The sequence below is a fragment of the Argiope bruennichi genome, chromosome 10 (genome assembly GCF_947563725.1).
Source record: "Argiope bruennichi chromosome 10, qqArgBrue1.1, whole genome shotgun sequence".
In the NCBI taxonomy this organism is placed as follows: domain Eukaryota; kingdom Metazoa; phylum Arthropoda; class Arachnida; order Araneae; family Araneidae; genus Argiope; species Argiope bruennichi.
In genome coordinates this window covers 39,659,342-39,687,334 of record NC_079160.1, presented here as the reverse complement: position 1 = coordinate 39,687,334, position 27,993 = coordinate 39,659,342, and the positions used below count along the sequence as shown (strand labels likewise).

The following is a 27,993-nucleotide window of genomic DNA, read 5'->3' as shown; positions in this document are numbered from 1 at the left end:
TAGATTTTTAAAAAATTGAACTTTTTCTTTAAAATAATGAACATTAAAAATCAAGAACTCTCCACTTGTTTTTTCAGTTCATCAAAGAATTCTTTACACATATATGTTCACACGCACACGCACGCACACACAGATTTCATCCAGCATTAATGGTAACGTACATAACCATTTATCATGCATTTTCATTGTAAGCAAGGGAATGTTTCATTGCTAGTTCTGGTGCAAAATCTGATTCTGATTATTTATGCATATTTTAAGTATGCATAAATACATTTATTCCATATTCTAAATTTCAACCATTTAACTTCATACATTTCTGTGTCGTGGTGTTTATGTAGCGTGGAAAATGGCATATATATATATATAATTTTAAGAATACTTTTTTTTTATTATTCAATAACGAGATTCACTGTAGTGATTGAATTTTTAATTATCGCAATATTTCATAATTATATGCTTCATACAAGAGGGTATCGAAACATATGCATTTTGTGCCAATAAACGTAATTGAATAATTATTGCTAGCTAAAAATAATGTTATAATGAGACAAGATTAATTTATTTGATTTACGATCAAATCACTCTCTTATTAAACTGCAATCTTTTAAGTCAATTCATTTCAATACCAGTTAAAAGTAATTTTGTTTCCATCAAATCTATTATTACCAATCTATATTATCCCTTCCTTGCCACGTTCTCGTATGTAAGAAAGACAGCTGTAGGGGCATTCTTAATAGATACCCAGTCAATGTCCCCGATCATGGCGACAAACTTGGGGATCATTTGGCGGCAAAAAGGTAGATTCTAGAAAATGTAATAAATATTCTTCTTACAAGCTGAGATCTGTAGATTTCTCTGGAGAATGCCATGTGTGGCCAAGATTTGTCCGAAAGCATATAATCCTGAGGAGATGAAGTTAACCCGTCTCTGGGATTTTGTCTATAATGCAAACTGTTTAGATTTGTTGTCTCTTTGTTGTTAAACTCTACAAGCTAGTTCTTTACCTTGGCTAAGTTTTTACTATTTGTAAAACGATTTTTAAAAATACTTTTATAATAAAACATTGTCTTCCACTGCCCAGCTTGTTGAACTGCTTTAACTATACACCCATTGGACGATTTTCGTTACAATATTTTATAATTAATTTTTAGTTTACCTGTAGTTTTTTTTAACTTGATTTCCTTTCATGCGTGATAGGTGTTTAAATGGACGTGTGAGCCATTTAACTCTCATACAAAATTACAATCTAATTAAAAAAAGAGTGAGTATTCTGGGAAATCAATAATTTATTCAGGTTCGCAAAACAGGAACTGTGAAAATCAGCCATCAATTGCCGCAGTAACTAAGTAGTTCTTGCATCGAACATGATTTGTGGCAACATTCCTCCACAACGCCTCGGTGCTGCCGTCTGTGGCGACCCAGGAAAATAAAAGCCACATTGTTTTTCAGCATACCTGTAAAAAACAAAAACAGTTACCTTTCATATTAAGAAAAAAAAATCGATGTTTGCGATTTTTTGACTTATGGCACTTTACAAGCCCGCTGATAGTTATCTGTCAGCGATTTAAGCCGAGTGAGCGTTTCTTATTTTTTCAGTAGTGTCAACTAGAGCCAAGCGCACGACTTAGCTACTTCATGCGTCACATTTGCTTGTACAACCCCTTTTTACAGGGGGGACATTCACGCACCTCACAGATAGATGAAGAACAACTATGCCCGAACCGGGATTCGAACCCGGGACACCCAGATCACGGGGAAGAAGCGCTACCCTTATGCAAGGACGCCGGCTGAATAGGTATTGATTGGTACATAAGTAAGGAAGAGGACGCTTGAGGGACATAAAGAAGGAGTGCCATTTGTAATGAAATGTAATAAGGCTTGCTACAGCCATTAGCATCCCTTCTGAATAGATGTACAAAATACATATTTCCATGGTCCGTGATTTGTTCGATGTTACATTTAGAAACACGTTGTCAGTCGGAATCTTGCCAATAGCGTTATTACCATATTGCATATACTTTACGAGTATACTTTTATCCATTCACTCATTGGTCTTTGACATGTTTCGGCTTTCTGTGGGAAGGGCTGGACCACCTCAGATGTCCGAGAGCGTTATCACGACGAAAAGCATGGCGCCTTTATACCAGATGAGCCTCATACCTCAGTAGATGAGGAAACGAATGATTATGAATGTTGGATCTTAAGGGAAGTCAACCAACTGATTCTCCGACCCACCACGAAGGCACACGGATTTAAACCATAAGGCTGAATGACCGGACCGCCGCAACAGCAGCACTGGCGGGAACTGTGGTTGAGTCCTAAGGGCCATCACCGGCCACGGTACAACCCTCCCCGAAGGAAGTACGTCCCGTCATCGATGGGAGAAGTCAGATGCCCCCACCTATTTGTGTACCCTCCAGGGTGGCGAGATCCAACCACCATGCCGGAAGCATTTCATCCTCATTTCGAAGTGCACCACCCGGTGAGACCTTAAGGGAATATCTAAAGTATTCTACCATCGAATTTTTTGGTATATTTCCATGAGTCTTAAGCAAGAATTCCGTTCAGAATTTCATATAGGTCCACAACATAGGCTAATAGTTATTTTTGGAGAGTATGCAGAGTGGATAAAAAACTTTGCAGGTAAATTTAAATCTTTTTTTTAGTGGACACAGACATAGAGAAAAACACAATCATAAGAATATAAAAATGCGCCCATCATCGGACACATTCAAAGAGCGTCTGCGTATTGAGATGCGCAGTGCACAGCATATATGAAGAGTAAATGGGATGATAATGAAATTATCCCAACAGTTAAAATGTTGCATCAAATTTTATTCATCTAATTTCTTGTTTTGTAGCTCTTAGTAGCAATTGGGTTCGGACAGACAGACAAAGATAGAAAAGATAGATTACTCGGACAGATAGACAAAGCTACTGGGAATCAATTTCTCCAAAATTTCATGAACATTTACAAATTTGTGTACAAATAACATTACATTTTAGCTGTCTATCTCAAAATAGCTTTTTATAATATTTTTTTGCAATAATCATCAAAAAATGCTCATAAATGTAGTGAAGTTTAGTTTAGTTTAGTTATATTAACGTCCCGTTGTAAAGCAACACTAGGGCTATTTTGGGACGGACCTCGTAATTTTGAACCACGGTCAGATGACGAGAACGACATCTGAGCTGGCACCCCCTCCCTCTCCACGCCACACCACACCAGCGGGAGGAAGTTTGGCACGACGGATTTAACGTGCAACAGACCCCCTTACACGACGGTTCTTCAGTGGAATCGGTTCTCGAACCAGAAACCCTACGGCTTCCAAGTCGAGACCTTACCATCAGGCCACCGCGGCACTCATAAATGTAGTGAAAGATCCATTATTGTTTTTCATGATGATTTGCTTTCAAATTACATTTAAAAGAACATCATCATGAATATCAATGCGAGATGAATGAAAAAAGAAGTTATTTTATAGTTGTAAACAACAACATATTAATATATCTTCGAAGTAAATTTTATTTACCTACTGGATAAATTTAATTCCATTTTATAAAACAAAGGAAAAGTTATAAAAACTTGTAGAATGTCGAAAGAAATTGGGTATTCCCTATGCTATATTTAAAAGTTCTTTTTACATTTCGAATTACAGTTTTCATAGACAAAAGAAGAATAAAGGACAATTCAGACAATGTCGCTAAACGTAGACGGATATAAAGAGCATTAGACAATTATAAACTATTTGAAATATAAATAAATAATATATATTATTAGAATAAATATAAATCATTAAAAAAATATAAATAATTTTTTGTAAGAACTTTTAACATAGGCTTTTTTTTGACAATCAGTATGCAAAATTATGTAAACACCAAGAAAAATAATCTTTTCAAAGTTTAAAAATAAACATTTATTTCAAAATTAGTTAATATATAGTTTCAAAATTTATAGATCTTAAAATCATACGATTTTTTGTGATAATTATGCATATTTAAGAAAAAGCGAAATATTTTACACCTTACAAATTTTATATGTTTTATGTAAAGGAAATTTTATCATGTTAATTTAGAAATACTTGAACTACTATTCAGATAATATAAAAGTATGTAAAAAATGATGATGAATCAATGAGATTAATGATTATCAACTTTGATTAATTAATTATTTTTACAGATTTCATATATTTCAAATACAATATTACTTATATTATTAATTTACAATTAATTTAACTGTAGTAGACAACATAGAAATATGTAAATTAATGATTATGAATTCATGACATTAATGATAATATATAAAAGTATGTAGAAAATGATGATGAATCAATGAGATTAATGATTATCAACCTTGATTAATTAATTATTTTTACAGATTTCATATATTTCAAATAGAATATTATTTGTATTATTAATTTACAATTAATTGAACTGTAGTAGACAACACAGAAATATGTAAATTAATGATTATGAATTCATGACATTAATGATAATATGTAAAAGTATGTAAAAAATGATAATGAATCAATGAGATTAATGATTATCAACCTTGATTAATTAATTATTTTTACATATTTCCTATATTTCAATTACAATATTATTTATATTATTAATTTACAATTAATTGAACTGTAGTAGACAACACAGAAATATGTAAATTAATGATTATGAATTCATGAGGTTAATGATAATCCAAATCGATTAATGGTTAAAAAAATTTCATGTAGATTTCATTTATTTCAAATAGTTATCTCTATTATTGATACACAATTAATTCAACAGTAGCTTATACAGCACAAAAATGTGTAAATTAATGATGTTAAAGATAATTCACCTTATTTAATGTTTAGCTATTTCACTTGTAGATTTCATCTATTTCAAATTATGAACATTTTATGAAATCAATTCGTAAATAACTGTAATAGAAACGTCACAAAAATGTGATGTTTCTATTACATGCTTAAATTAATGATAATATATTTAAAGCTTAATGATGTCCGACTTAAAGATTTATATATTTTGTCTAGACGAGCCTTTTATTGCCGGTAATTTACAAGTACTTAAATTGTAATATATATATATGACAAAAAAATATGTGAATTAATGATTATGAATGAATTAAATTAATGATTATGGATTAATTAAATGAATGATTATGAATGAATTAAATTAATGATTATGGATTAATTAAATTAATGATTATGAATTAATTAAATTAATGATTATGGATTAATTAAATTAATGATTATGAATGAATTAAATTAATGATTATGAATGAATTAAATTAATTATTATGGATTAATTAAATTAATGATTATGATTTAATTAAATTAATGATTATGGATTAATTAAATTAATGATTATGATTTAATTAAATTAATGATTATGATTTAATTAAATTAATGATTATGATTTAATTACATTAATGATGATCCTTCTTGATTAACGATTTCCTTCTAGTAGATGTAATATATTTGAAATAGAAAAATCTTTAAGTTGGTAATTTACAAATAATTGAACTGTAGTAAATACAATACAAAAATGTGTAAATTAAAGATTATGAATTATTGAAATCAATAATAATTCATTAATGAGATATCATCTTACCAAGCGGAGAATCTCTCGCTTCTCTTGGAACATAAAAATTGCTGCCACAAGCTAAAGACAAAGCCTCCGACAGCTGTGTCCCACACAACACTCCTCTCGCTCGACGTGTGATAGGGTCTGAAATCACTGCCCCCACTAAAAGTGCCATGATGCTACCGAACTTGATCCACATGGCTCGTAAAATATGTATCTCTCCCAGATCCACGGGAATCCGAAAACAACAAAACCTGAAATAAAAAAAAAATCAGTTACGGTTAAAAATAAAGTATAAACGAACACAAAACAAATTGGAATATGGTTGCAATGGTCCTATCGATCGTTGTAAGTTTTGTGAGAAAAAATTCATATTTATAAAAGTGAGTTAATACGTGTGTTTGTAAGTGTCCTATAGACCTAAAGGTAACAAATTCGATACAAATATACTTCAGAATCAGAGATAGTGCATTCCCAAAAGCTTTGTACCATATTCTTTAACAAACTTATCATGCCTTACATCTCATTGGAGTACAGTAGTTACGAACTATTAACTTTTAATATGGATTCGGCATTTTTATTAAGTGTGTCGTGTCATCCTTGGCGAGTTTTTTTGGCGATTCATTTCCCGGCATGCGTTAATAGTATGCAAAAATCAAATTTTTCCAATCGATCGGAACAAAAATTTGACGTAAAACTGAGCTTGTAGTCGCAAAATCCCATGCTAAATTTAAAATATTTAACTTTTTATATTTGTGAGTTATTTTGTTCATATATATAAATATGAAAGTTCAGACCGACAGACAGTTAACTTTTTTTGGATTTGGTTTAAAATTTTGTTGATACAGCGTTGGTTGATTATTTCACTACAGACGTTATATTTGTGTATCGAATTTTATATATTTAATTCTCTCTCTTTTTCTTTTCTTTTTTCTTTTTTTTTGTAAATATCGTGTTAACTTACATTTAAACAGCCAGACTTTCTCTGAACAGATTTTACTCAAAATGTTATTTTTGTGTAAAGATCGCTTACCAAATTTCAACCGTTTAGCACAAAGCGTTTCTGAGTGATGCTTGTCACATACAGACAGACGGGCATTTTCCAAAAATGCTTTTTTCGAACTCAGGGTGGTCTAAAATGTGGAATCAAAATTTCGAGTTCGAATTTTTGACGATTACTACACTTGATTTATATTACGTATACGAGTAAGTAAAAATGGATAATATTTGAAGCCATATTTAGGAATAAAAATGATAAATAAAAACATAAAAACAATGCATTATTTCTTTTAAAATGTAAAAACCAAAGAAATATTGCTTAATGTGTCTAATCCAACAATCAAGGTCAAAACATTTATTTAACCCTTTAAAGGGCCATTTTTTTCTAGTCATATTATGAAATGTTTTTAAGCTTGAAATTAGAATAAGAAAAGGGATTCATTTAGCTTATTAGACACATCATTTTGTCTGAGATAAAAAAACTGAAGCATCTAAGTTTCTATCTTTCTAAAAAAATGTGTCAGAACTTATGCCAACCCACATAATTTCATACAAAGATTGATAAATTTGGTGGGAAGCATACTTCCCACGGCCGTAGAAAGGGTTAAAAATGAACTATTACAAAGCACGATGAACAAATTGCCGAGAATATTAATACTAGTGAACAAAGAAAGTAGGTATAATCAGTCTAATCAAAGTAATTTCTAATTTTTTTTATGAATTTAATCGTATTTATGTTTTTTTTTCCTTAAGCTTAAGAGAAACATTTTCTATTAAAATAATATAAAAGTAACGATTGGTAAAATGAAAAGTTACAAAAAGTTATAACAAAATTATGATAATGAGTTAAAATTAAAGAATAAAATTCTAAATTAAAAAAAAAAAGTTTTTCATGTGGGTCCCTGTCAAGTAACAATGGCAAAGTCAATACTCGGAAAAATTGGAAACAACGGAGATTCGTCAAAATTTTGATTTCAAATTTTTTAAAGATTCTAATACTTTCTCTTTAAAACTTTTATATTAAAAACGAAAATATTAGACATCATAATTATAATAGTTCCTTCAATCTTAGTGTTTTTTAAAGATAGTGTAAAATTTTGTATAAGGAAAGACAATGCGACTTCAAAAGCACAAAATGTTTCTCAATTTTGGCGTTTATATAGCGTTTTATATTTGGCGTTTACATAGGCAACATAAATTTTGTATTAAATATATGTTTTCAAAAATTATTATGAATTTATTTTAATAGCATTTTGATTAAACGCCCATTTTTAACTTATTGCTGTTTATTGTTTGACATATCAATTCCATTTGAAAAAATCATGTGATCTATTAACAAGGGATCTCAAAGTTAGGTTAAGCAAGATTATCTTCAGCTGGTAATTTTGCTTATAGAATTTTAAATCGTAGGAAACATGATCTAGGTATCGATTTTCAAGCTTCCTATACATTTAATAGTATTTGATTTGCAAAACTTTTATGCACTTGTAAAGTGATTTATATTATTAAAAAACAATATCAAAAATATTGGTTTGAAAAATATATTTCTAAAGTGCTTTTGTTTATATCTTAAACATCGATTTTATTTCTCTAATAAATGAGAAATTATTTTAACATATTTTAATATTAAAGTTTTTTTAACAAATATGAGTAAAACAGGAAAAGTATTCTGGATATACAAGCGAAAAAATGGATAAATAGCAAAGTTCAGAATATTAACTAAAATTTGCTAACAGAATTCATCAGGTTAAAATAATCATTCAGAAATAATTCAGGTTAAAATAATTCAATAAAAATTTTAAAACTATAGATCAGAAAAGGAACTACAACTTCCACTCACCTCTTCAGATGCCAGACCCTAAATGAGCGAACTTTTCTATTTCCGATCGTATTTAACCATTTCTAGAAAGCCGCAAACGAATAAATAAGATGCTCCCAGAAAGCCGCGCATGTGCACAACTCAGATTTCAGAAAAATAAATAATAAAAGAGGCAGGCGAAACGACCTTTCCGGTTTTTTCCTGGACTGTCAGGATTAGGCTTCTTGCTAAATCTCTCCCGTTTTTATCCTGGCGACAAAGAAGGATTAGTCTCAGCAAGAAGAGGCGAGGTAAGATATTTCTGGATAGGGGAAAAAAAGAATAATGCTTGAAAAGTTAATGATAGAAGTTTTCGAAGTTAAGATATGTAATTTGCTGAAAGTATGATCTCAATTTCATTTATAAAGTTCTTTCGTTCAAAATCTGCAAGCTTTCTCTTAAACTTGGTTTTATGCACGCATATTTAGAATTCTCGCCTCCAGTTAAAAGTCAGAAAGTCACTGAAAGATTTTAACAAAACAGATTTTTATTTTGATTTTTGTCTTAACTTTTAATTTCAACAAAAACGCCTTATACTTGATTATTTTGGGTTTTTTTACCTTGCTTCTCAAAAATAAGCTTGTTCTTTATATATTTATATATATATATATATATATTTGAGAAATATGCTATTATATGGTTTATTTGTGTTTTTTAAAATCCTATAAATATGTGTTTCATATTAATTTTGCCTAACTTTAATATTATAATGAAAAAAATATAAAATATTAAAAATATTTTAAATATAAAATTATAAATTTCATATAAATTTAAAATAATAAAAAATTAACATTAATAAAAAATAAAGTTTTATAAAATTATGTAAAATAATATTTTAATATAAAAAAAATTTTCGTTTCAACATTCTGAAAAGACATGAATTTATTGCTTCATGTTATTTCGGTTTTGAACGAAGAACGAAGTAGTTTGGGATTAAATACAAGTAGTAAAATATTACTTGTCAGTTGGATTTAACACATTCTATCGCCATTTTTTATTATTAGGTCGATTTATCAATGCTTTTAGATATCGAATATTGACGATCTTTGATTAAATAAGAAGCCTTGATATAAATTTCTGAAACATCTACACATATTAAAATTGTGATTAAGAATTCCCTCTTTATTTCTAGTTGCGTACCCTATTAATTATTATTCTTTGGGGAGGCTAGGCCACCGCATTCACATGAGGGGTATAACCCTACCAATTAATTAATAAAGAAATAAAAATAAAAACATCTCTAACAAAGCATTATATTATTTCAATTGACAAAATTGGTCAAATAAAAAAAGAGCAACGGAAAAATTCAGACGTAACTGTTCTTATCAGTTTTAATAACCATTCGTTTTATTCAATAAATTTGATATTTTTCTTTTTTAAAAAACAACAGTAAAGCCTTTTATATGCATATAAACAGCGTAACTTACAAATTAAAAAGTTATAATAACAATTTATTAGTATTCCATCGTTCCTCAATGGCACGACAGCCCCGGGTGGGCCCTTGCCTTCTCAAGAATTTTCTTCCATGTCTCTCTTTTCTTGGCCATGGTCTTCACGGAGTTAATCACTCTTAAAGTGGCTAAATCCCCTTCCAGACAATCAATCCATCTGAGGTTGGGTTGGCCCCTAGTTCTTGTTCCAGTGGGCTTGGCCAGGAATATTTTCTGCGTTTTCTGTCTCCCCCTATTCATTCTAATAATGTGGCCAGCCCATTTAATCCTTTAGATTTTTATGTATTTCACGACGTCGGGTTCCTTCTAGGCACGGTAAAGTTCCACGTTTGAGCGCCTGTGCCAAATGCCATCAACTTGTATTCCTCCAAAAATAGCTCTTGGTATCTGCCGCTCAAAGATACCGAGGCCATTTTCATCTTTTTGTGCCATTGTCCAGGTTTCTGAAGAGTATGTGAGTGTAGGTCTGATTAGACATTTATAAATTAATAACTTGGTTTTTCTTTTAATTAAATTTGATTTTAAATATTTCTTTAATCCGTGAAAGCATCTATTGGCAGGGTTAATTCTCCTCCGTACTTCAGGTGTGATATTGTTATTAATGTTAATATCAGAGCCCAGATATATTATTTTATTACCAATATTCACAGTTAAAAATTATAGACATTTTTGAACGTATATAGATTTATCCGATAATGCAAGTCCCATATAATCTAGTTTCTTATTATACAGAACTGGTCACCTTTGGCGGCCAGGTTGTTTTCCCGGAATATTGGATTTGCTGGATGTTAAGCTATTATTATTTTGTGTTGCGTTTATTTAAGATTTAATAATGGTTTTTGATAAAACTGAAATCAAATTAATAATAGAATCAGTTTATTACAAATTACTACGCTTGAAAATTATATATATATATATGCTATGGTTGATTTGATTAATCAGTATTGTAAATAATAATCAGTAAAACTGATTAATCGACTTATCACACTGATAAATCGATTCATCGAATATAAAACACTATGTAAAAGAAAGTAATTTTTTTAGATCTTAATTTTAACAATAATGAAAACACGTGATAGAATTTTTTCGCGTGACAAAGAAATTAGTTCTATTTTCGACTTAACAATAAAAACCATGTTGCAGATTATATATCAAATTAGTGAAAATTTATTAAAATTAGAGAAAACATTAGACGGAATAGGAAACTGTTACCATTAGAAACGTTATTTTTGAATTTTATCGTATAGAGAAAAAAATTGTTGAGTTAATATTATTTTCGAAAGATATAGCTGAACCTTGATCTATTGTGTCGTCCTTGACAAATTATTATGCGATTCATTTCTGGTACGCGTTTAATAGTATTCAAAAATCGAATTTACGATTTATACCTGGTTTTTCCAATCGATTAAAAAAATTAACAAAAGATTGACTCAAACCTGCACTTGTAGTCATAGAATCTCTCATCAAATTTGATAGATTTAAATCATTGCGACATTCAGTTATCGGTTTTACATGTTTTTGAAAGTATAGACCGACAAACTGTCAATCACTCGTTAGATTTAGCTCAAAATTTGAAAGGTGTCTATACTATAGATGTTAATTCTATGTATCGAATTCTATCTATATAACTCTCTTTGTTGTATATTGTTTTATCGTTACTTTCTTATTATTTTATCGTTATCTTTGTCACGTGAAAAAATTCTATTACGTATTTTCATTATTGTTAAAATTAAGATCTAAAAAAATTACTTTCTTTTGCATAATGTTTTATATTTGATTAATCGATTTATCAGTGTGATAAGTCGATTAATCAGTTTTACCGATCGGAAGGTTGTTTGCTAACTTATATTCGAACAGATAGGCTTCCTCTGAGCGGAATTTGCTCAAAATGTGATAGAAATCTACGAGACCGTATTCCAAATTTCAACCATCTAGCTCAAAACCATTTTTGAATTATCTTTGTTACAGAGACAGGCGGACATTTTTCAAAAATGTTTTCTTCCATCTCAGGGAGGTCTAAAACTTGGAGATTCGTCAAAATCTCGAGTTCGAACCTTTTGACTATTACGATACTTTCTCGATACTACGTTTATGAAAAAGTAAATATTATTTATTGGATATGAACGGATCCTACGGAAAAATTTGAAATATTTCATTAACAGTAGAGCATTTATCGCAAGTTTTAACACAATTTTATATTGTCATTTGATGCTTATACAAGGCTGCTATGGTGTTAAGGATTTAGTTTCCTTACTCTAAAGCTCCAGTACAGAATTCAGCTGCTTAGAAGAACTGCTATCTGAATATACCTAGAGTCCAAGAGAAACCAAATTTCTACCCACTAGTACTGATTAATAGCTTGGAGAAGGGAGTGCTAGCTCTGGTGTCGTCCTCGTGATCTGACTTCGTCTAGGCGTACCTAGAGTCCAGGAGAAACCAAATTTCTACCCACTAGTACTGATTAAGAGCTTGGAGAAGGGAATGCTAGCTCTGGTGTCGTCCTCGTGATCTGACTTCGTCTAGGCGTACCTAGAGTCCAGTAGAAACCAATTTTCTACCCACTAGTACTGATTAAGAGCTTGGAGAAGGGAATGCTAGCTCTGGTGTCGTCCTCGTGATCTGACTTCGTCTAGGCGTACCTAGAGTCCAGGAGAAACCAATTTTCTACCCACTAGTACTGATTAATAGCTTGGAGAAGGGAGTGCTAGCTCTGGTGTCGTCCTCGTGATCTGACTTCGTCTAGGCGTACCTAGAGTCCAAGAGAAACCAAATTTCTACCCACTAGTGTTGCTTAGAAGTTTGGAGAAGAGTGTGCTATTTCTAGTATTATTCACGTTATTTGACCATGGAGTAAGATTATGAAGCCCACTATAAATAGATTTCTTGTTACATTGAAACAGGATGTAAATGTAAGTAAACTAAATTGATGTTGGAATGTCTTTTTTAGGTTTGGTGCCAATACATTTTCCCGATTTTTTGATAACATTTTGACAACATCCGATAACATTATTTTATATGCAATTGTTTATAGGTTGACATATTTCAGTAAATTACGACATGCATGATAAAAAATTATACAAAGCGCTCTACAGAACAGAGTGTTAGAGCAATCAAATTAAGCATGCAATTACTTTTTAGGTTAGTATATGTTCACTAAGAAAAGGATTATTAAAACTTAAATTAATTTTTAAATTAAACCATTTTCCTGTAAATAAATAATTTGAAGCAAATTATTACACAAAAACAATTCGTACATCATTTTAAAAGTAAACCAGAAGGGAATGATTTGCTCGGAACTTTCTAATGAACTTTTTATGTGTATATGTATTATAAATCTAATGCCATTGCTTAACAATAGTTACGAAAGAACCCATTACCGAGGGATTTATGTCAAAATCTGCATAATTTTGACATAGAATCGCAATTTCAATCTCAAAATTCCAAACTAAATATTTCATACATTTAAGAACGTGAATTAATGTGAGTTAACGTGTTTAGATGCATGTAAAAAGACAGGCTGGCTGGTGGTCAACCCCTTGTCCGATTTGGTTCTAAATCTGAAATATATTTACAATCTAGATGTTAAATTTGTATACTAAATGTTATCTAATTCTCTTTGCTTTATAGTTATCATGCTAGTTAATATTCGGACAGCCGGACAGACAAACTTCCCCTGAATGGATTTCATTCAAAATATGAAGAAAACGCAATGCTTTGTGCAAAGATCACATATCAAATTTCATCCGTCGAACTCAAATCACTTTTGATATTTCGTGTTCTCATTACAGACAGATGTAATTTCAAAAGTGTGACTTGGAGAAATTTGAAACAAAAATTTTCATTTCAAGTTTTTTATTTTTTTTTATGGTCACAATTCTTTCTCTTTGTGGAATTCGTATATGATAAAGTAAAAATAATTATTTGTATGATGCAAATTTTATTCCCATGAAATTTTTTCTAATCCTTGTAAAATTTTTAACAGCATAATTAAGTAATATTTGTTTCTGGAGCTACTCCGTTTATATGCAGAAACATTTCTACACTTTTCGATACATTTCTTAGTAAATATATTCTCTTCTGTGAAATAAAGAATTAATTGGATGGGTTAAAACTAAAGTTTTATAAATCATTTTTTTGATAAATTAACATATTTCAAAAGATATTGTATTATTCAGAAATAATGATGTTACAATGCTATTATTTTAAGGATTTTTTGGATCCAAATTTAGTATAGAGGTTGAATTGAAGTGAATTCAATTGAATTTGTGCATTGCTTATAATTTTAAATTAACTGGTTAGCGCGCTTCACTAAATTTAAAAGTTGATTTCTGCGTATTTCTATTAAATCTCGTTAAAACTTTTAAAATAAAGATAATTATGAAGTAAAGTGAAACATCGAAAAATTGTTTTATTTTTTAGGAAAGTTACCAAAAAATCAGTAAAAAGTAATTTTAAGAATTTACTAGATAAGTATTAAAAAGCTTTTTAAAATATTTTTAAAAAATAAAGATTACCTTTGAATTTCTTCTATTATCTCCGAAACCTATCAACCTAAAAAAGTAAAAACTTGAAATATATGACTTTGATAGACAAAAATTTTAACTTCAAAATACGGCCAATGGGTAACACATGTCGTTTGAAAATTGTTTAGGAGTTTGAAAAAATATGTTGGTCTTTTAGACAAAAAAAAAAAAAAAAAAAGTGAAATGTGGCTGGTTTTGTCACGGAAATTAAATGCAACTGACCTATAAATAGGACGTTGGACAATAAAGGGCTGAACTTTTTTTTTAAAGGTGACTTTTACTAATGTAATTTCAAAGCGTCCAACTTTTTAAAAATAATAAAGTTAAAAAGAGATATTCAGACTTTCAAAATAAAATAAAAATTAGCATATAGAGTTTTTTTTTTAAATCTGAAGGGCACAAAAAATATTTTGTTAACATTGCTTTCTCGAAATATGCGAAGTATAAAATATTTTAATTGCCAAAAAATTTAAACTCATGATTTTTCCGTATAAAATTGGGGACCTTAGATATGGCTGCGATTACCTTGTATGACATTGGTGAACGATAGATATAAACTCTAGATTTTTGACATGAATCTGAAATTTCTACGGAAAATAATATGCATTTTAACCTTTTAAAGGGCCATTTTTTTCTAGTCATATTATGTTAAAATATTTTTAGGCTTGAAATTAGAATAAGAAAAGAGATTCATTTAGCTTATTAGATAAATTTAATTTGATTCATTAATTAATTTGGTTAATTAATAATTAAGTAACAAATCAAGACACATCATTTTGTGTGAGATAAAGAACTGAAGCATCTAAATTTCTGTCTTTCTAAAAAAATGTGTCAGAACTGACGCCAACCTACATAATTCCATACAAATATTGATAAATTTGGTGGGAAGCATACTTCCACGGCCCTAGAAAGGGTTAAATGCCTTTTTGCCAGTCGATCGACCCCAAAATTTGAAATGGAACTGCAGTTGCATTTACAAGATCATATACCATATTAGATTTATATAAGACATTGCGTTTATGAGTATTGCGCCTGCATGTATGTGAAAGACCAGACTGACAGACGGACAACCCTTTGTCAGATTTGATCTAATTATTGATTAGAATCTATATTGTAAATTCTATCAAATTTTATCTACTTAATACCTTGCGCTTTGCAGTTATATAGTTCAGCTGTACTCGAACAGCCAGACAGATAGACTTCTTTTGAATGTATTTAATTTAAAATTTGATAATAATCTGCACATTTGATCTTAAGCCCATATACCAAATTTCAGCAATCTAGCTCAAAATATTTTCTAGTTATCGTGTTCACAGATAGACAAACAGGTTGGCAGGTAGGTGACAGAGAGCAAGCAGATAGACAAAATATCAAAAATGTGTTTTTCGGTTCCTAAGTGGAGATTCGATAAAATCATGAGTTCGAATTTTTCGATGATTATAATACTTCCTTTATCTTCGTATCCTAGAAAGTAATAACGCATTTTCAGAATTACGATAATTCAAAATTACTTTGTGCTAGATGGCTGAAATATGGTAACGGAATTACAAATCAAACTTGAAGATTTTAATCAAAGTTTGAATTAAATTCATTGAAAGAAATCAATAAAAATGAGCTCGATAACTATAAAAAATAAAGTCCTAGATAGATAAAATTTAATTCAAAGTTTTAGCATCTGAAGAGTAGATTCTTTTCAATTTTTTAATTAAATGTGCCTAAGAGTTGATTGTCTACATGTCTGTATTTTCATATGGTTGTAAACGCGATAAAGCAAAAAAGACATGGATTTAGATTGTTGTGGATAGCATATAATCCAGTTAACAACTAAGCTACACGAGCATATGCTTTTGTATCCTGGTTATGTTCCTGGACTGCGAACCACAAGGTCCCAGGTTCTATCCTCGCGCATCGCAAATTCCTCTAAAAGATAAATAAAATTTGGTATACAATTTTGTTTTCTATAATTGCAGCTAGGGATTGCAATACCGGACCAAAATTTCAATACCGGTATTCGGTATTTTTTAGATCTTAATACCGGGATACCGGTTTTAATACCGGTATTAAAAATTTTAGAAAAAGAAAACACAGGTGTTTCTTTGTTTTATTTGCCAGTTTTGTTAGAGAGTGCAAATATCACAAAAAATAATTTGTAACTTACAAATTATAACCATATATAATCACAAAAATATAAAAGAACATCTAATTTATTTAAATCACAAAAAAAGTGTAAATATCACTATTCAGTCAGTGGTTCTATTACAAATTTTTGAAATGTGATCTTAAAAACATAATGCATCCATTGTACTGTCTTTAAACCTGAAAAGTAATTTTGTGTCAAAATTACCAGCTATCGAAAAAGCTCTTTGGGCACCTATGCTAGTTGGTGATACTGTTAGCAATGCGCGATATACTTTTTCCAAGTATTTATTTCTAAATCCCTCATCTTCAAATAAATCGGTTTTTTGTCGGATAGTTTTGGATATAGCCGATTTTTATATTGTATTTTGGTTCGTTGAATTTTTTTTTATTTATTTATCGCTAATTCTAATTTTTGTTGAAAAGACAATTCCTTTTCCCTATCGACATTAGTGTCATCATAATCTTCAATAACTAAACCGAATTTTGAATGTGGATAGGTTTGTGGGTAAAAAATTAAGAAAATTTACTATAAACTTAATCAGATTTGAATTGATTATTTTCTTTTCTTCTTTTTCATTTTTATTTTTAAAATCATTATAATTATGTAAATACCGTAAGACATTTTCTATTTCGGAATGCCTTTCTTCTATGCGATTTTTCAATATAATATATAATTCTTCAGATAGTGATGTGTGCTGTTCTTTCATGACTGCAACATGAAATTTATTGTTGCATTAGCTGTTAATAAATTAAAATGTCTCCGACATAATGCTTCTATAGTCAGTTTTATTGGAAGTAGAGCTGATATAGTTATGGATATTAAGTCGAATTCACTATCTGAAAAATTAATTTACAGGTTTAAGTCGATTATTGCTTTTTGGGTTGGATTTCTAAATTTCAAAAATCGTTCCATCATTTGGAGTAAACTGTTCCAACGTGTCTTAGAATCTATTATTAACATATATTCTGTTTTATTTTCAGCTAGTATATATTTTTGTAATATGACATTTTTTGTAGGGGAAAGTTTAAATATCTTAACATTTTTTCGAACTTTATAAATTATAGGAAGCAATTCTTGATGGATTAATATTTCATCCTCATTAGCAATATCTTCTTCAACAATTACATTGTCATTATCTTCATTGTCAATATCTCTCTCACTCTCTTCAATGCCGGAATCCGAAGTTTTTATATTCACAGTATTTGGATTCTTCTGTTCTTTATTTTTTTAGTATAATACATCTACTACTCCTAATTGAATTCCATGAGCATAGCACAATTGCTGATTTGCACCAATCAACTTCCCAACTTTTTTTTCATAACTGTTGCTCCATTAGTTGTTATGGATACAATAGCTTCTTTCAGGGATAATCCATGTTTCGCTAATTTAGATTTAAGCAATTAAGCCATTAATTAGCTAATTTCGTCCATTAGCGAGACATAAAAACCAAACATATTTTGCCATGTTGGCGATCCTTGAACATATAGTGGAGACAATTTAAAAAAAATTCTAGCAAATACCGAAAAACCGGTATTTAAACTTATGAATACCGGTATTACAAAATTGTGCAAATGGCTCAAAATACCGGTATTCGGTATCCCGGTATAGCAATCCCCAATTGTTACTTGTAATAGCTCGGCAGTTCAAGCCAAATGTTTCTTCCTTTGTTTTAACTCCTGGACTTTTTGTAACTGCAACAGATGCAATATTGAGACTAACAAAAAAAAAAAAAAAAATAAATTGGAAGTTTCTCCGCATCATTTTATGTTTTTATTTTGCATTGAAAAATTTAAAGTAGATAATTAAATAAAAATCCTAATTACAAAGGTTTAAAAAATATAAGACAGCAGTTTCCATTTGAAGATATTTTCAGCTAAAAATGAAATTTGAAATGAAGCAATTTTTTACCTTCACAGCGGGAGATTAACAATTATTTTATATAGATATCTGGCAATAACCGAGTTTTAAATTTCAGTCAATAAACATTTGAAGGAAAACAATTTTTACAAAGTAGGGATTAGAAATTTACTTAAAAATTTATAATATAAAAAATGAGAATTCACAAATAATGCCTACATTCATTTTTAATCTTAAAGAATCAGGCATATACGTTTGTTTTAAAGAATCAGGCATATACGACGTTGTTTATCCAAGTCCTCAATAAGTTTTCGATCAACCCAATTAGGTGAAGAATGTTAGCCAAGGTTCCCAATCCTTGTTACCTAAAGCCTGTACTGAATCGAGACATAAAAATGGTGGTTCAACAGGATGTCGGACGCCTCTTTCAGGATGTAACATTAGCCCCTTCTCTCCCTCCTCGCAATAGCATTCTTTAAAAAAAATGTTAGCTCTCATTTTAATACTAGTATAAATTCATTCGATACAATACAAGATTCGATATAACCAAAAAACAAGGTTTAATTTTTTTGTTGACTCGGTTTAGTGCAACGAGTTTTTAAAGTTCCCAAAAATAAATATAATTTATTAATTAATCCATTTCTTAAATTTTCATCTAATTTGAATGAAGTCTCGAAGAGTGCCCAGAATCTATAAAGAGTACACATATAAATATAATTATTCTTAATATTTGACTCGTGTATTTTGAGCAAGTTTCTACAATACATTTTAAATTTTATATAATCGCAATATATATTTACGAGGAAGCGGTAAACTTCCAAAAGGTAACAGGAGATTAACGCACATCTGGATAGCCAGTAAAACTAAGATATCTTATACGAGAATAAAATTTAATTTAAATAAAAACCGAATCTTGGAAACCATACAAACATTGAATCGAAATGAGCAACAACCTACAAGTGACAACAAATCATTTCGGTCCTTGTCATAGAAATTATAAAATGTTACACGAAAGGCTCAAAACTAATTTTTAGTAGCATTTAGCCAACAGTTTAATCTAAATGAGGTCAATTTACAAAAGCTGTCTGCAAGTGCTTTAGGATACAAAGCACTTGGCCAAGAAAAGTTCGAAATGACTAGGAAACGAACATTCCCAATATTTAAGCAAGAGTCTTAGAAGACTTGTCAGAAGAATTTGAGCCGTAAGAATTATATAAATATGAAATTTAAAAAGCTTTCGATGAATTGTCATCAGAAAATCAACCGTTTTCTAACCCTTCTTGCTTGAAGACAACTTTTCATTTATTAACATTACAGATTAAATAATAAACCTATCTCAATAAAAATGTGATAGTAAAAAGTACCACAAGGCATTTCATTCTCACACAGGAAAATCGGTTCAAACTATTTTTCAAATCTTATGAAATTCGCTTGAAAGAGGTATTACTTTTTTTTGGGCATTCCTTTCAGGATAACTAAAGATTCAAGTATATCAAATAATGCTTACCAGCAAGTTTTCGACAATTAGACAAGGGACAATGGTTTTTTTGCCCCTCGAAATGGAATTTGCTCCATTTCTTCAACACATTCAGTTCTTTGGTGCACAAGTTCCAAGCGGTCATAGTCCTTGGCAGCCTTGGTGAACTCCATAGTGGAATTTAGAGTATCGAACAATTCACAGGGTAAAAAGACATACATGTGGACACTACGGAAAATGAAGAAAGAATGGTCAAAAAGCAATAGCCTAGAGAGAATCGAGCAAGAACTTTACTATAGGCATCACATAATAAACAAAAGCTCAAAACAACAGAAGAATAACAAAAGTTCAAAACGCTACAAAATGAAAATTCAACATTTAAATTCCACATGAGCAACAGCTTATAAAAGATTTTAGCAAGTGTCGGATCTTGGAAGACTTGTCAGGAGACTTAGTTTTTAATAAATACTTTTCCCAATAAGTATTCCGATATTTGAAGAAATTTCAGAAATTTTATCAAAAGAATTTTATAAATTAGAAATTTCAAAAAGGTTCTTAAATTTCCATCAGAAAATCGAGCATTCCTAATAGTTTTTGCTTGAATCCAACTTTTCACTTCTAATAGCTCATCACACAAAAAATATAAAACGATAAACATCTCACTGTTTAAGCCAGTGAACCGTTTCAGTCTCTTCGGAAAATGCTTATCTAAATGCTTACTATGCACCTCTAAATGGATCCGATTCCATTTCTTCAATACTAGCATCAACAATTCTTCGATGTACAACATCCAAACGGTCTTTGGATCTTTATCCGCAGCTTTAGACAAAATTATATTGTATGCCATTTTCATATTCACAGTTTAGCGTAAAAGAAACACGTGGGTACTACGATAAGTACAACAAAAAATGGGCAGAAAGCAATAACCTAGGATAAAAATAACGTATCAGTTATCAAATCAGATCACTTGGAATTATGACTTGAAGCAGATTAAATCGTACAGGGAAAATTGAGTACGTTCATCTTCAAATAGACATAGAAAATAAATAATTGATAAAATTTCGAATGTAGGAAGATATTCGATACTTAACTAAAATTAAATCTACAGAATGATTTCCAACATCTAAAAAACGAGTTCCAGTTAGAGAATCGGAAGAACACAAAATTGATATCCGGTATTATTCATTATTTTACTGTTCTTGAAACCTGGAAATATACCTTTGCGATTAGTTCATTAGAATAACAGTGGAAAAAATTTCTTGTACACCGGCATATGAATCTATGAAAGTTAGATTAAACGTAATCAAAACGAGAGTCCAGAGCGATTTACTCTTGATAATTATTAACAAACAATATCCTTAATTTTCCTTTTAGGATAATTCAAAGAGCAAATACTTTCGGTAATTAAAATTTAAAACATATTCCACATTTTCTGTAAATCAGAAGCAAGTTCAACATGATCCGATTTGAAACCCCGTCTAGAATGCATGGCAACGATTAAAATAAAATTGAAATTTCTGTGCGTAAAAGTAAATTTTAAAGAATCCTCTTCTCTTCTACCTTTCCCATAGAAAAGAATGTGTCCTGAATGCAGTGAAGTGGCTTGCTGTGGTTTAATAAAATCTCATATATGGCAAAGTGTTTCTCATTGATCTATAGCTTTTCTTATTATTTAAACCATTACTTTAAAATTTCATTATTCTTAATATTTTCAAAATATATCAAGTTTAAATATTTGAAATGCAGTTATTTATGTTTTATGAAATTGAATTTCAATTTATTATTGAAGTTTTGGTATGAGAAAGCTTGTAAAAATAGCTCCTGCTGCCATTATGTCGCGAAAGACTGGAAAAGCTTGATTTCCTTAACTATTACAATTAGGTACATCTTTATAACTTCAAAGATTATTAAATATGGTACTCAAATGTATGAAACATTCTGAAATTGTTAATAAGAAAAGTAATTAAATTTTTACGTTACTCAGAGCAGAAAAATGTTAATGAGCGTTGAAATAAAAATATATTTCACTCATCTATCAGAACAAAGTTTCATTTTTCTGTTTGGAAAACTTGTTCAGATATTGAGAGTGAACTTTGAAGCCATTTTTCAGTACCTCCGATTGGTATTTGAACGAATATTCCATTGCATTTTCAGAAATGCACATATCACAAGTGGTTATTAAAAAGGACGGAATCTATGCATTTGCATTATGATGCACTTAACTTTCATTAAATTTTTTAAAAGAGTCGAGACATTAAATGATCTGCGTAAGGACTGATCATCCACTATACTTGTATGAAGTTGCATTCCATTAACAATTGTTGTGCATACATAATCTAATTCAGTGCGACACTAAAATGGATTTCTTAAATCCACGGACAAAGATTTACTGCATCTACTAAAGACTATTCACAGAAGAGTAAACAACTTGATGTCAATAGGCGTCCATGCAGTTAATAAAAAGGAAAAAAAAAAAAAATCAACAGGTCCTTGCATGCTAAAGCAGTGGAAAAAATCAGAATCTAGGCAATTAACGTAGTGCGAGGAGGAGAACTATCCAATACCAACTCCATTGTAGAAGTATTTCAAAGTCCAAATATTTCGTGTATACATTTGCGGAATAATTTGTCATTCGAAATTGTATGTAAAGAGCAAAGTAGAATGTACTGCATGCTGTCGCACAAAACTGTATCCAAATATCTAACTGGCTCAGTCCGCACACATTTATAGAAAATTATTATACACAAGATGAATGGGCTTTTTCGTTTGAAAAATTACGGTTTTTACGATTGATTGACTATTTAGATTGAAGCGAAGTTCGTCTGTTCAATTTGCATTTCTGAGAAAAAAATCGATTGGAAGTGGAATCCAATTGTAGAAATAATAGCTCATCGTGATCTTTCTGTCCAAGGGGGCTACATATAGATGCCAATAGTTACGTTGAAGTATTCTCTATGCTGTCGTTTTTGGACAGACGAGTTCTGAAGTGATTGCTCGTACAATAGAATAAAGGCCACCCGAAAAACAACTAAGTCAAAGTATCAGTTTAATATTTTGGTTTTCCGATATTTTAGATATACGAAAAATAACAAGTAAAATAAAAAGTTTCTATGTCACTTTTATAAGTTCTTATCCTTCAAGAGAAATTAAGGATCCTGCAATTTGAATTGCTACACTGTTTCTAGAAAGATCTAGAAAGGCGGAAAACAATGTTACTATTCTTCAAAAAAGTCAGTATTACGATCAAGTGCAACATAATTTAAACATTTTAGCCATTGAACGTTTTAAAACGTCATTTTTAGAAAACAAAACAAAGAATTTTCTTTTTCCGTATTTCACAACTACTAAAATATTTTGGAATTCAATTGCAGAAAATTGAATGTTTCGATGACAAGTATATAATTATTTCTTTATATAAAATTGTGATTAATTCCTACAAATTTTAAAATAAAGAATTTCAGACATTTTATAGACAATAGAAATTTGTGCTTGAGTGAAAGTATGAAAATCATTTCGCTAAATGAATTTTTTATACTGTAATAGCGGGTTGAAAGATTTTTTTTACGACATCCAAAAAACACCAAAGTATCTTAATGAATTTGTCTAGCTTATTAAATGAAACTTTCTAATTGGAAATTCATGTCTAATCGCAATAATTGCGGATGTAAATGCTTGTTCCCTTTTGGGAGGACCCCGTTTCCGATTGACCGTATAAGGCGAGAGTTTTTAGAACTTCCGTACTTCTAAACAGCAGATACCGTGTTATACATGGATTCGCCAATCTTGGTAAAAAGCAAGGCAAATTTCCGTTGTACGAGCGCAAGAGTTAAATCGCTAATAAATAGAATCCTTAATCTATTACTTATGAATTGAAGCTTATAGATTGTATTATAGTTTAAATGAAATGTAAACTAAATAAAAAATAAACATTTTTATCACAACACAATTATGAAATCTAAATGAGCCACAAACCACAAAAAGTCAAAGCAAATGATTTAAGATTTTATAAAAAAAATTGTATAAAGATGTTATGATACAAAGGTTCAAACGGACTAGAAACTAAGTTTTTCAATAGTTAAAAACGGATTATCGAAAACTGTCAGCAAGGTCTTTGGAATACTAAAAACTCGGTCATAAAAATGTTAGTAACAAAAAAAAAAAAAAAAAAAAAATGCAAAAGACTAGAAAACGAAAACTCCCAACACTTCAATTCCACAAGAGCTAGAGTTTACAAAAGATACAGGTAATTATTTTAAAGAATTCTGTCAGGAGACGAGAATTATATAAATAAATTATCGCAGAATTATATATTATCCCATGAGAATTATATAAATATGACATTACATAAAAGCTTCTACTGAATTGTCATTAGAAAGTCAATTATTCCACTCCATTTTTGCTTCAAACCAATTTTTCACTTAGAAAAGTTCACACACATTAAACACAAGATAATAAATCTCCCTCAGTGAAAATATAATTGTAAAAATGTATCACAAGGCACTTCATTTCATTCTTACAGAGGATACTCATTTCAAAATATTTTACAACTCATGAAATTTACTGCTAAGTCATACTTACATTTTTGGGGGCACTCTTTTCAGGATAACTAAAGATTCAATAACGTCAAATACGTACGATAACGTAAAGATTCAATAACGGTAGTGCTTACCAGCACGTGTCCGCCACTCAGCCAAAGGGCAGTGTTTGAGTTTTTTGGCTCCTCGAAATGAATCTGTCTCCATTTCTTTAATGCAGGTATCCACCACTCTCTGGTGTACTAGTTCTAGGCAGTCGTAGTCCCTCTGGTAGGCCTTCGTCCACTCCACTGTGTAAGACAAAACGTTATTAAAAATATAGATCTATTCACAACGTAAAAAATAAGATACTAGTAGACACCACGAAAGTTTGAGACAGAATGGTCAAAAGCAGTGTTCCACTCCACAGTGTAAGGCATCGTGCCATTCAAAGCATAGAAAAATTCACAGGGTAAAAATAAAGACACACGCTAACACCATGTAAAAAATAATTGCCAGAATGCAAAAACTAAGAGATCATAATGCTGCAAGCACTTATCAGCCAGCCAATCACATCACACAAAATTATGACGTCAGACCAAATTAATTTCACAGTGTCATTTACTACCGCCATCTATTGGAAGATTAAAGATCCAAAAATTAAATTTCTGTAATTTTAAAAATAAAAAGTAATAATTATTAAGCTGACATTGAAGCTTGTTCTAAATCTTATTTCAATTAATATTTCAAGTAAAATCTATTATTTTATAAATTTATCAATATATTGAGTATTCAAAATATCATTTCGTTAGTGATGTAGAAAGGGAAATTACTACAATCTTCAATATGCTTATCTAGAAAAGGACTTAGTCTATTGTTATTCGTTCATAAAATTCCGAATATAGAAATACATGGGAACATTTGACGTTGAATTGAAATGATATCAATAGAATGATTTTCAGTGACAAAAAAATAAGTTCTAATCAGATAAACTGTCGTAGTGGTAGCGGTTCGTGCTTTCCAACATACAGGTCCGAGATTGGATCCTCGAACTGGCGACTCAACCTTTCATCCCGTTGAGGACCAAGCATGCTTGGGAATTAAACATGGGGGTTTGTGACTACTTGGGACATATGCCTTGCACCCCAGGGCCTTCGGTCAGATATGGGCTGTGTAGGCCTTGGCCCACATGGACTATCGTGCCACTGAGTTCAGTTTAGTACTTATTATTTTCTAAATGTTGAAATTGAAGAACTTTTCTAAAAATGAGCCATATCTGTTTGTCATTTATTCTAGCTTTGGGAAAACTATTTTAGATCTTTGCAATTAAAATGAAACAATAAATACATTACAAATACATTAATGATAATCCTTTACCAATATATGCATTTATAATGTAATTATAACATTTAGGAACAATAAAGGGAAAAAAATGCACTATGTTACATTGCAGTTAATCATTGAGTTTGGATTATATTCTCTTTCTTATATGTGTGCAGTATTCAATATTTATTTCTTTATATTGTCACACTGAAATAATAATCAAATTATCATGCATTTGTCACATAGCCCTGTCATTAACGCATGGACAGTTGACAATCTGACTCCAAGAAATGTGCATGCGCATGGAGAGGGAAAATTGGCCAAAATCTTATTACACCATCGTGTATCATGTGACCAATAGAAACACTGACGCCAAAAAAATGTACATGCATGTATTTTTATACAAGGAGACAAATCGCCAAATACGAAGTCTTATAACTCCATCGATATAACATGGAAAATCGGCTAAATGAAGCCAACAAATGTGCATGCACATGTCTTTAGGCAAGGGGAAAAAAGCCACACACGACGTCTTGTAAACCCTATCGATATCACATGGATAATGGAAGAATTTCAAGAAACATTTCACAAAGTCAGTGATTAAAAGTCTTGTGACAAAGCCTGACGACAGCTACGCAAACACCTTCAATAGCTCTTAATATCTTACTTAAAATAAATTTCAATTTTTATGACGTCCGTCTGGTTTATAAGGGTTTAAGACTGAAATCCTGCATAAATTTTAAAAGAAAAATGTAGAAAGAAGGTATATAAATTATTTATACCATCTTTTTAAAAAATATAAATTTTTTTCATGTATATAACAGTTTCTAAATAAAAATAAGTTTAATACTAATTATATTAAATTAATTAATACACATTATTAAATTTTAACAAAATAGATGATTGCATTTCACCTCCCAGGTTTTGAGCTATATTTGTAATACTTGAAATTTCAATTCAATTTCTGGATACTTTTTATAGTAGATAAAGATTCGGTAAGACTTAGATTAATGTCCAGTTGCTTGCCAAACATGACCAAATCGTGGCAACTTACTTAAAATTCATCAACAGTCAATCAAATAAGAATGGGTTGACAAGGTGCATAGATCGAACTTATAATAGTTAAAAAATATAGTTTATAGTTTGTATATAATAGTTTATAGTTTGCATTTATAACAGTTTTTTTTAAAAAAAATCCACTACATATTTTGACGAATCACCACATTTTAGATGTCCCAGAATCTGAGAAACATATTTTTAAAAAAAATTACGTCTATGAGTGAACACAATTATTTTATTTCAGCTCGATGGATGAAATTTTGTATAGGGTCTCTACCTCAGATTTTTAAATTTCTATCAGATTTTGTACGAAATACATTCAGAGAAAATCTGTCAATCCGGTGATCCGAATGAAATTTAACACAATGGCAATAAAACAAAGAACGCTAAATGAGTAATATTTGATGTACAGATTTAAAATCTAAAGTATAAATATGCTTCAAATTTGGAACCAAATCCGTCAAGGGGTTGATTGTCTGTCGGTCTGAACGCTCACAAGCATGTAAACGCAATAACTAAAAGAAGCAGCGACTCAGATAAATTAAATCGGGTGCATGATTTTATTATTAAAATTATAGTTTGGTGTGGAATTTTGAGTTTTCATTCGGTGGATAAAAGAGCATCTTAAATATATACTCGATTTTTTTCCTTATACTACGAAGCACTAAACGCTCATGTGCAGGACTTTGAAAATTGGTGCTACAAGAATTTCAGCTTCTTGCGCATTAGTTTCGTGTGCATTTTATTTTCAGTATGTTTTTGCCTTCTTCTGTTTTTTTCTCTTTTACTTTTCTTTTACATTCCACTTCCCTTGCTTGATTAATTACTACAGTTTTAATATGAAATGAAAATTTTCCTGAAATACAGAATAAGGCAGAATTTTGCAACATATTAAACGAAAAGGAAATATTGTTTCCTAATTTTACTTAATATATTTTCTACAAATTTTATTCAATTTTAATTTTGAACAATAATATTCATTTTAACTCCCTCCTGAAAATTCCAGTTAGTAATGAGAAGAAATTTATAAATTAATATTCACGTAATTTAATTAAATATGAAATCCCCTCTTTACACCCCTCCAGTATTCTATGCTTGATTATTAGATTTATTCCATTTTTAATTTAGCCTTAATATTGGTTATATTTCAATTATTAACGCACCAAAAATATTTCAACAGTCACTCTTGTTATTGTTGTTAACAGAAAT

The 27,993-nt window shown here is 30.3% G+C and overlaps 1 protein-coding gene across 1 annotated transcript; it reads right to left on the bottom strand.

Annotated features, from left to right (window-relative positions):
* Positions 1–1,303: 1,303 nt before the first annotated feature.
* On the bottom strand, positions 1,304–24,535 carry LOC129989164 (insulin-like). Its single transcript, XM_056097519.1, has 3 exons — positions 24,467–24,535; positions 5,611–5,837; positions 1,304–1,454 (listed from the first exon to the last, which is right to left on the bottom strand). Coding segments are annotated over exons 1-3 (357 nt in total). The 5' UTR covers positions 24,469–24,535; the 3' UTR covers positions 1,304–1,326.
* Positions 24,536–27,993: the final 3,458 nt, after the last annotated feature.

Excerpts from the sequence above, each read along its gene's own strand:
- LOC129989164 (XM_056097519.1), bottom strand. Across the intron at positions 1,455-5,610 it reads AGCGAGAGATTCTCCGCTTG|GTATGCTGAAAAACAATGTG; the intron begins GTAAGATGATAT and ends TGTTTTTTACAG.